Source organism: Chiloscyllium plagiosum, chromosome 7, assembly GCF_004010195.1.
Source record: "Chiloscyllium plagiosum isolate BGI_BamShark_2017 chromosome 7, ASM401019v2, whole genome shotgun sequence".
Taxonomy (NCBI): domain Eukaryota; kingdom Metazoa; phylum Chordata; class Chondrichthyes; order Orectolobiformes; family Hemiscylliidae; genus Chiloscyllium; species Chiloscyllium plagiosum.
The window spans coordinates 43,927,968-43,939,370 of NC_057716.1; the positions used below are offsets into that span (position 1 = coordinate 43,927,968).

Below are 11,403 nucleotides of genomic sequence, written 5' to 3' on the forward strand. Positions count from 1 at the left end.
GCTTCCCACAGAGTTCTAGGGTATACCTGATCAGGTCCTGGGGATTTAACCACCTTTATGCATTTCAAGACATCCAGCACTTCCTCCTCTGTAATATGGACATTTTGCAAGGTATCGCCAGCAGTTTCGCTACTTTCTATATCTTCCATATCCTTTTCCACAGTAAATACTGATGCAAAATATTCATTTAGTATCTCCCCCATTTTCTGCAGCTGCACACAAAGGCCACCTTGCTGATCGTTGAGGGGCCCTATTCTCTCCCTACTTACCCTTTTGTCCTTAATGTATTTGTAAAAACCCTTTGGATTCTCCTTAACTCTATTTGCCAAAGCTATTTCATGTCCCCTTTTTGCCCTCCTGATTTCCTGCTTAAGTATACTCCTCCTGCCTTTACACTCTTCCAATGATTCACTCGATCTATCCTGTCTATACCTTACACATGCTTCCTTTTTTTTCTTAACCAAACCCTCAATTTCTTGAGTCATCCAGCATTCCGTATGCCTACCAGCCTTTCCTTCCACCCTAACAGGAATGTACTTTCTCTGGATTCTCGTTATCTCATTTCTGAAGGATTCCTATTTTCCAGCCATCCTTTTACCTGCGAACATCTGCTCCCAATCACCAAAGGATGGCCAAAATTATAATTAGCCAGGAGAAATGGAAAGTGAGTGGAATTAAGCTCGAGAGGTGATCTTAGTGAAACTTACAAAATTCTTTAAGGGATAGACAGGGTGAAGGCAGTTAAGATGTTTCCCTTGGTTGAGTATCAGCAGCACAATTTAAAAATAAAAAATGTCAATTAGGACAGAGATTAAGTTATTATTTTTTTACTCAGACAGTTGTGTGCCTTTGATATTTTCCACCAGAGTTTTGTGGAAGTTCAATCTTTGATAGATTTCTGATAACCATTAGCTTACAAGATTATGGGAATGGGATGGATGAAAGGCACTGAAGTGTGTAATCAGATATGATTGTATTGAATGGCAGGGCAGGCTGAATGGCCTTCTCCTGTTATTATGTTGCTATGAAAAGCAGAAAATAAAAGTTTCCACATTTAGATGAAAAGAAAAAGAATAGCTAAAGTAGAAATTGGTCCATTAGAGGTGAGGCTAGTGAATTAATGAGACAAACGGAAATAAGTCTCAGTCGTCATTATAAAAAACACTACAATTTGTAAAGAATAGTTGAGAATCAAGAGGAACAAGGGAGCAAAAGATTTAAAACAATCAGTATTTGAAGAGAAAGGTGCAGGAAAAGGTATAAGGACTAAATGCTGACTCAATGGCCTGCACTATAAGCTCTAAAAAGAAGTGGCTTCAGAGATATTGGTTGCAATCTTCCAACATTTCCTGGATTCTGGAAAAGTCCCAGTGATTGGAAAACCTCAAATGTAACACCACTATTTAAAAGAAGATAGAGACAGAGAGCAAGAAAATATATATTAGTTAGCCTTACATTTGTCAAAGGGAATTCATTATTAAGGACATATTGGCAGGACATTTAGAAAATCACAATATAATCAGGCATTATGAAAAGAAGATAATATTTGACTAATTTATTCGAGGAAGAAACAAGCAGGGCGGATCATGTGAAGCAGTAGGTATGATGCATTTGGATTTTCAAAAGACATTCGATACCGTGTTACATGTAACACGGTACTACAGAGAATGAGAGCTCATAGTGTTGGTAAAAATATATTAGCATGAATATTGGGATTGATCAGCTAACAGTAAACTGAGTATTGGAATAAATGGGTCATTCTTAAATTGACAAAATGTAACTAGCATGGTGCCATAGAGATCAGTGCTCAGGATCCAACTATTTGCAATCTATTAATGATTTAGATGAAAGGGTCAAGTCTATGGTAGCGAGGCTTTCTAATGTCACAAAGATAGGTAGGAAGGTAAGTTATGAAAGGAACATAAAGAATCTGCAGAAGGATATAGATAGGTTAAGTATTGGAATTTGGCACACAGAATATAATGTGGAAAATGTAAACTCATTTACTTTCTCAGGAATAATACAAGAAACAGATTATTTAAATGAAGAGAGCCTGTAGAAATCTATGGTACTAGAGGGGTATATGTGTCTGGTGCATCAATCATAACAAGTTAACATGAAAGTATAGCAAGTAGTTGGGAGGTCAAATGGATAATTGTATTATTGCATGATGAATGATGTATAACTATACGAAAGTTTTGCTACTGTAGAATTGGACCATAGTGACTCCATTAGGAGAAAGTGAGGACTGCAGATGCTGGAGATCAGGGTAGAGAGTATGGTGCTGGAAAGACACATCAGGTCAGGCAGCATCCAAGGAGCAGGAGAATCAATGTTTCAGTCATAAGCCCTTATGAGTCCATACCTGAAGTACTGTGCCCAGTTAGTTCTCCTTATTTAAGGAAGAATGTAATTACATTAAATGAAATTCAGAGACATTTCACTCAACAAACTTAGGATGAAAAGATTGACTTGAGGTAAAGTTGAGCAGGTTTAGAAGAATAAAAATTGATCTTTAAAAATGACGTATCTAAGGAACTTGACAGGATGGTTAGTGAGAGGGATCTTTCCTTGGAGAGGAGAGACTAGAACTATTACACATTGTTTAAAAAATAAAAGTTTCCCATTTAAGGCAATGACAATATTTTTCTCCTAGAAAGTTGATAAATTTTGGAATTCTCTTTCCCAGACAGCAGTGAAAGGTGGATCATTAAATATTTTGAAATCTGAGTTAGACTTTTGGTGTAGATGTGAATCATGCGTTATGAGGGGACAGCAGGAAAGTGGAGTTAAAGCCACAATCAGGTCAGCTATGATCTTAATGTACACCACAGCAGGCTTAGAGGCTAAAAGGCCAAATCCTGCTGTTATTTATTATGATGTTTTGAATATCCATTTTCATTCTTTTCTTTTATATGCCCTTCATCCCCAATCACAAACCCACTCAATGTTCATATATTGCCCTGTGAAATATTTTGTGTTATGTCTTTTTATGTAGGGTATTTATTTCAAAAATTAAAACTTTACCTTTGTCAACTAAAATATTCACTTGTTATGAATTGTTGGTTGTGTGATGGAGGGAACCTTTGCAGTTGGATGGAGCAATCTAAAACTTCTAAAAGTTCCTTTATAACGTAAAGAGAAACATTGTGCACCGTGCCCATTTTAAGGTAGAAACTCCCTCTCATTGTTCAATTTACAAAATACTTTCAGACATTTTAATGAATGCCAGTTGACTCTAAATCCAATTATACAGTTAAAATCTGTTCTTAATATCAGCCATTAATAATGATTTGCTTGGATATGGATATAATGTTGTATCAGGATCCCAGAATGGAGAATCAAAGTAAGAATGAAAACTGATGAGGAATTGTTAACCGAACAAGTTATCTTCTTACAGAAATCTTTGATCTTCTTGCAGGTAGCAGAATTGGTTACTAGTGAATTCTTTGAACAAGGAGACAGGGAACGATCGGAGCTGAAACTCACCCCTTCAGTAAGTGAAAGCTCATTCCTTGCACAGGTCTACTCACTTACATTGGTCATTTTCAAAATAGACAGTGCTGTCAATCCTGAAGAAACAACAGCCCTCCAAAAGCTTGTGACTTCAAATAAACCTGTTGGACTATAACCTGGTGTCATGTGACTTCTGATCACCCTCGTCCAACACCAGCACCTCCACATCAATCCTGTGGTAGTCACTTGTACATTTATAGTTCTTTTTGAACCATAGTATCCCAAATGAAAGATTTTTTGTTTTTCACCAGTTTGCCTCATATATTTACATCATTTTTCAGCTGATGTATGAAGAGGTAATTTAGAAAGTGCATGTTAGAAAATTGTACTTCACTTTGAACATTGCTGAAATAATTATGAACTTTGGGCTAGGAATTAAATCATGCCTGAATGAAAACATGATCCCAGCCCTACACATGCCGTAAGGCAGCAAGGTAGAAAATTAGTCTATCATCTTATTTTGTTTATTATAGACAAGTTGTAGGAGAGAACTTGCCAGCTCAGTGAGATCCAGCCAATTACAACAACTCCTTGGGGTCCTCTGGAGAGACCAAACTTTGGACAGGTTGGGAAGGGTGTAGCACTGGTCAGCAGTGACCTCTCAACTTGTAGCGGAGCTATGTGGAATGTTTCTGCAACTCTGTTACTCAGAGAATGGGAAATGTACCTTTTCAAGGATTTGTGTTTTGGTTTCCTTAGTATACTTGCCTGAGAATATTGACTGCACTATTGTCCATTACAAACCAATTTTGCAAAGGGAATCTCAAACATGCATTAGGCCACTTACTTCTATTGGCAAAAGCTTAATAACATCATCCTACATTTTTATAATGTCTTGGAATCCTAAGGAGCTTTATTCCTTTTCTGTGGATTGTCAACTTAATGTGGGGAGAGGTTTATTCTGCCTGACAAAACCTTGAGTCAGCCATTATGTTGCTGATGGTAGAGCCATAAATGATAGCAAAAATAGGGGGAGTTTCCAACAAAGTGTCATCCAAAAGTTCCTCAACAGCAGAACAAGTGAAGGAGGACTGTGTATCTCACTAGATACAAAGGAGAAGAAGACTGAGGATTGCGACTTGGTCTGTCACTGAAATCTGATCAGAAACTCATCAAGATTATGTGGACAATGATGGCACCCCATGGTCCCCATGTAAAACTAAATCACATAGAGTCTTCGATCAGGGTCCATTTTCTAAATCCTGTAGTGATGGAGGATTAGCAATGGGGACAGGGCTATGAACATGGGAGTCTCTTAGTCAAAGATCTGCACAAACGGACAGACACATGTTGGTCATTGGATATCTGTATTGTGAAAGAGAGTTTTGACTTGCAACATCGGTGACAGTGGACTCCTTTGTTCACCCCGAATGGGAAGGGAGATAGAAAAGGTGCCCCGAAATAAGCTGCTTGAATTTCTCCTGGCTGGGGAGCTTCAGCCTTCAACATCACTATATTTGTCTCAAAGAAAATTTTAAATATTAGATGGATAATTTCAGCAGCAACCATCCAGAAAGACAAATTACACTTGTATCACATGGTTATAGAACTGCACTTTGACATTGCTACCTCAGAGCGACTTACTTTCTTGGGCTGGGGCACCTGAAGGAGCAAGTAAAGGGATACACTATATACTAGGGAGGAAAAGCTAAAAGTGACCTTACGAGTGTTTCATTGTTACAACTCAGAGTTCTGACAAGATCCTACTCCGGATGGCAAAGCTAACTCTGTGGACCTAGAGACTTCACCTCCAGCTCAGCTATAATCAATATGGCACAGTCTGTTCCATCTACGCGCAACTCTATGTGGAAATGTTGCACCTTTTAAATCTTTCCCCTCTCACCTTAAACCTATATCCTCTAGTTTTAAACTCCCTACTCTGAGGAAAGGACCTCAACAATTCACCTTATCTATGCCCCTCATGATTTTACAAATCTCTATAAGGTCACGCCTAAGCCTCCTACGCTCTAGGGAAAAACATCCCAGCCTCTCCGTATAACTGAAACCCTCCAGTCTCAGTAACATCCTTTTAAATCTTCTTTGCACTGTTTCTAATTTAATAACATCCTTCCTATAGCAGGGCAACCATCATTGTCCACAGTACTCCAAATGAGATCTTATTAATGTCTTGTACAGCAGTTGCATAACATCTCAACTCCTGTACTCAGTGTTCTGACTGATGAATGCAAGTGTGCCAAATGCCTCCTTCTCCACCCGGTCTACCTTTGATGCCACTTCCAAGGAACTATGTACCTACACCTAGGTCTCTCTGTTGGACAATACTCCCCAGGGCCCTTCTATTAACTGTAAGTCCTTCCCTGGCTTGTCGTGCCAACACCTCATATTTCTCTGAATTAAGTTCCATCTGCCATTCTTCAGCTCACTTGCCCAAATCCAATATTCCGTTAGATATCTGGCAATACTGCGTTTCAGCCATGGACGGTCCGTGTTCAACTTTGAGTCACCGGAAAAGGCAAAAGACTTCTTGGATGCTTTAAAATAGACTGACTGGCTTGAATTATGTGGACAATTATTTTATTTTGTTCTTTTCTCTGTAATTAACCTGGTTTACCTGGTTGTTGGATGGGGGTGGTCTTGGTTTTTTTAAATATATGTCAGGGTCATAATTATTTCCTTTTTTTGTCTCCTGTCCCTTCTCTCTCCCTTTCCGCCATCCTTTGTTTTCCTGGGTTTTCTTTTCTTATTATTTCCTTTTGTCCTTCTTTTCTGGTTTAGGATGAGGGTGGGGGGGAATGCGGAGAGAAGTGTTATTTTTGTTGTTCTACCAGGAGTGCCTAGGAAAACAGTATGGAGGGGATGGGTTGGGTGCCCACTTTTAACTTTCTTGTTATAAGATGCTGTTTTTCTTTCTAACTTTGTGTTGTCTGTGATGGGGGCATGGCTTCAGCGAGAAGGAGTCATGGTGGAGCTAATGGTTGGTATGAGCAACCCCTGTGGACAAGGGGGAAAAGACTCCTTTCATTTATGTTGTCGAAGTAGCTATTAGAAGCTTTGATTTAATAGTTTTGGGAAGTTGCATTTTTAAACTTATACAAACGGTTTATAGTTTTCACTCGGCGCACTATGAGTGGGACTCTTCCTCCCGGGGGGTCACGGACTGTTTCAGATGGCTATGGCTAACCATTCATTTAAATGGTGCACCTGGAATGTTAAGGGGAGTCATTTACCAATTAGGAGAAAAAACTACTTTCAAGCCTTAGAAAAGAGAGGATCGACATAGCCTTGTTATAAGAAATGCACTTAACTGATAACTTAACATTTGAAGTTGCAACGGGTGTTTTTCTCATCCTTTAATTTGAAAAGTAGAGGAATTGCTATTCTCATCTGGAAGAACCTCCTGTTTCAAATGCTAGGTCAAATTAAGGATGTGTGCGGGCGATTCATAATTCTTAAAGCTTTAATAGATGGAGAGGAAAATGGGATTCCGAATGTATATTGCCCCCCCCCAGCATATCTCCTTAAATTCTTAACAGATGCACTTTTCAGATTGATGGCCCTTGGGGCACGTCATATAATTATAGGGGGAGACTTTTAATCATATTATTGAACCCGAGGTGGACAGGATGCCTAGGGGTCTTGCAGGTATGTCTCCGCAATCCAGGCATTTGGTGGACCTGAACAGGGATTTGGGTTGATGGACATGTGGAGGTGTCTTCACCCAAAGGTAGGGATTTTACCTTTTTCTCTAACCCACATAAATGCTATACCAGAATTGATATGTTTTTTGTCCCATTGACTTTTTTGAGTTCAGTGCTGTCCTGCAGAATAGCGAACATAGCTGCTTCTGATAGTGCGGCAGCGTACATGGAGGTCAAAGCCGGTGGTGGTAGGATGGGCTCCTGGCACTGGCACATGGACCCTTTCCTCCTGAAAGATAGCAAATTTATAGGGCATTTTTCGTGGGCGTTTAAATCTTTTGGGATATTAATTTAGGTATGGCCAGTAACCCATTGGTGCTGTGGGAGACTGCCATGGCCTATGCACCAGGTTTGATTATTTCTTACTCTGCGACCCGGAAGCGGCAGAGGGGAGAACAGCAATGTTTGCTCAAGGCTCGCCTGAAGGCAGCTGAGACAGCATACTTTGATAGACCGTCTATAACTTAAATTGCAACGATTACAGCCATGAGGGCCACTTTGAATGCTGCACTTACCCAAACAGCAAAGAGGGAAATCTCCTTAGTGAAACAGAGATTATTTGAGTACGGTGATAAACTGGGTAGATATGGCCAGAAAGAAGAATGCCCCTCTATCTATTACATCCATCAGATAGAGTGCTGGTACGCTTACTTGCAATGCTAAGCTAAAAAGATTAATGCAGCATTTTGAAAGTGTTATTTTGAGCTGTATCAGTCAGAGGGCTGTGAGGACAGAATGATGAAGATGGAATCCTTTTTTAAGAACCTGGACCTTCCAGGTGTAACCTCAGAGAAGGCATCCTTTCTGAGTGCTCCCCTTGACAATTCAGGAAGTACAGGAGGCGATGAGGCTGCTCCAGAGTGGTCAAGTGCCCGGCCGAAACGGATTTCAAAATTAGTTTTATAAAGAGTTTACAGACAAACTGGCCAGGCCACTCTTAGATATGTACAATTACCCATTCAGTCAGGGCCACCTCCCATCTTCTGAGAGAAGCAAATATTTCTCTTATTCTTAAGAAAGGGAAAGCCCCAGAGGATTGCACTTCGTACAGGCCCAGATCATTACTGAACATGGATTTTAAAATCCTGTCGAAAATGCTGGCATTAAGGCTGGAGAGGGTATTGCCTTTTATTGTAAAGGAGGACCCAGACAGGTTTTATTAAGGGTCATAGGTCTACAACAATATTAGAAGAGTACTAAATATGGTCCCAATATGTCAGCAAAGAGTGATCCTGGGTTTGGTAGTCTCCCTGGATACAGAGAAAGCATTTGATTGGGTGGAGTGACCGTACCTCTTTTATGTCACGAAACAGTTTGGTCTTGGAGAGGTTTTTGCCAAATGGGTAACAGTGCTGTATAGTGATCCGAAAGCAGCGGTTCTCACCAATGTTATATGGTCAGATAGTTTTAGTGTCAGCAGGGGCTGCGATTAAGGATGCCCTCTCTCGCCACTATTATTTACATTGGTGATCGAGCCGCTGGCGAAAACCATCCGGACGGATCCCAATATAACTGCCCCAGAGGTAGGGTCAGGCAGGCATAAAATCACCCTTTGTGAGGATGACAACCTTCTCTTTTTAACTGATCCAATTACATCTGTGCCCCTCTTAATACAAGTGATTAATCTATTTGGTTTGTTTTCGGGATATAAAATTAATTTCATGAAATCGGAGGCTATGCCTGTGGGGGGGGGGTCTTACTAGTATATCCAACTTTGGGGAGGGAACCTGTTTCCCCTCCTAGTGGTCACGGGGGGGGTTTCTGTATTTAGGCATTTTTATTACCCTGGTTTTCGATCAATTATATAAAGCCAATTATGGACAGTTGCTAGAGAAGATAAGGCAGGACCTTCAGCACTGGGGAGATCTTCCGATATCCTTGTTGGTCAGAATAGCTCTGGTTAAAATGAATGTTCTTCCCCGCTTATTATATCCCATGAGAATGCTCCCTTTGATGCTGCCAAGGCAAGCACTGCGCAGGCTTTACAATTGGCTTGGATCTTTTATTTGGCATCATGGATGGCCTCTTATTAAGTTGGATAAATTGCAGCTTCCGCAGGACAGAGGGGTCTAGATTTTCCAGACTTTAAGAAATATCAATTGAGTTCTTTATTATCCTATGTGGCTGAATGGGCCTGTCAGGATCTGTAATCAATCTGGTTGGGTATTGAGGCCTCCTAGACAAAATGCCCTCTCATTAATTTGTTGTTTATGGACAAGATGAGAATTGTTATGGATCACTGCAAAAACCTGATTGTCCTAAACACATTTAAAGCATGGACAATGATGCGGCAGTGCTAGGGCAATCACAAGAAACTTCCCCTTTCACTCCCATAGTGGGAATGTTGGGATTCCAGCTGGAGTCAATAGACTCTGGCTTTAAGCTCTGGGAGTCCAAAGGAATCTCTTGTTTATGAGATCTATCTGACTGGGACGACATGATGTCCTTCAAGTAGCTGAGTCAGAAGTTCGAGCTACCTAGGAGAGATCTCTTTCGTTACTTCCAGGTTAAAGACTTCATACCAAAGAAAGCTATATTGATGGTTAGTCCCTATAAGTCAGATATGAAAAGGAGAATGCTCAGGTCTACGGTCGCCCTCTCGGTTAGCACTCTTTATCACTTGTTAGGAAGTAATGTTTCAAAGGACATTGAATGGCTATGCAGAACCTGGACTCAAGAATTGGGGGTGGAAATCTTGTCAGAGATTTGGGAGGATATCTGGGAAAATGTTAGGAAGATCTCGATTTGTAATAGGACCCAGGCTATTCAACTGAATATACTCCATAGGGCTCACTTGGCACCGGAACAGCTTGCGAAATTTAAGACAGGAGTGTCCCCAATGTGCCCCAAGTGTAAAATGGAGATTGGTACTCTTACTCATTGCTGTGGACATGCCACAAGCTTCATAGGTGTTGGGATGCCATAGCGAGTGTTTTGGCAGCGGTTTTGGGAACTGAAGTTAAGTTGAATCAGGTGTCCCTCCTTTTGGATCTTCCAAATCTTCCCTCTTTGGATGTGTAAGAAATTGTTTACTATTCTTTTATTCTGTGCAAGAAAGAACATTCTAATGAGCTGGGTATTAGAGAAACCCCAGGACTCTTGAGCTGGCATAGGTTAGTCATGGAACACATCGCCCTGGACTTACTTACATGTATGGTGCACCAGAAAATGGAATTGTTTTGCAGAATATGGCAGCCCTTTTTGAATTACATTGTTGCAGATTTATCGGCTGTACTGTTCAGGGCCTTTGTGTAGCTGTGAGGGTTGTGTCTGTCGGTTCAGGGGCCCCGAGGGGGAAGAATCCTGAACAAATTTGGGTTTACTTACTCTTGCTCCTAGTGGGGGGGGGGAGCTTCGGTGAGATTGCACTGAGTGTCGTAATTTAATTCAATATAATTTAAATTAACTTGCTACAACTTGGTTTAATTTGAAAGCCAAAAGAGAAAATGCTGGAAAATCTCAGCAGGTCTGGCAGCATCTGTAAGGAGAGAAAAGAGCTGATGTTTCAAGTCTAACTGACCCTTTGTCAAAGCTTAAAAAAGGAGGTATTTATACTAGGCTGGGAGAAGGTGAGTCATGGCTCCAGAATCAAAGGTAGCAGTAAAGAGGTATTAATGACAGTGCATGGAGAGATTATAGGGAGATTAGGAGCTGTGAATGACCAAGGCTGAAGCCAGTGCTACATGATTTAATTTTATTTTGTTTGTTTATTTATTTTTCTTCTTTCTCCTTGGTTATTTATTGAATTGTAGTTTTTGTAGGTTTTTTTTGCTTTTGTTCATGTTTTGGTGGTTTGTGGAGTAGAGTAGTAGTTTGTTTTCTATTATTGTTATCATATTATAAAGTTGTCACCATTTTGTACTGGGTTTGTAATTTTGTAAAAAATTTAAAATCTTTTCCTTCAATAAAAATATTTATAAAAAATATACTTGAAACAACTCATACTTTGGCACTGAACTGTACAATTCAGTCCATTGTGCTTAAACATGCAATAAACAATAACTCTCATGCAATTTTTTTCCATTACTCAGATCAGTTGAACCATGTTGAGCTACACATTATATATTTAAGTTTGTGTAAATTAGTGGCTGCATGATATTGTGAACTGCTGAGGATTGCGTTAAATGCATTTGTTAGCATGCATACATCAGTTGAGTTACTAAACCTGATAAAACTCAACATTGAAATTGATTGCTGCTTTTTGAAAACTTTATCGTTACATTATCCA

The 11,403-nt window shown here is 40.0% G+C and overlaps 1 protein-coding gene across 3 annotated transcripts in view; it reads left to right on the forward strand.

Moving 5' to 3' along the window:
• The window catches only part of LOC122551515 (dual 3',5'-cyclic-AMP and -GMP phosphodiesterase 11A-like), a 420,047-nt gene that overhangs the window by 381,239 nt on the left and 27,405 nt on the right, over positions 1-11,403 (forward strand). For all 3 annotated transcript variants that reach the window (XM_043693532.1, XM_043693530.1, XM_043693531.1), the window contains one exon: positions 3,422-3,496. In XM_043693532.1, coding sequence (XP_043549467.1) covers positions 3,422-3,496 — 75 coding nt within the window. The remainder of the gene's footprint in view (positions 1-3,421; positions 3,497-11,403) is intronic.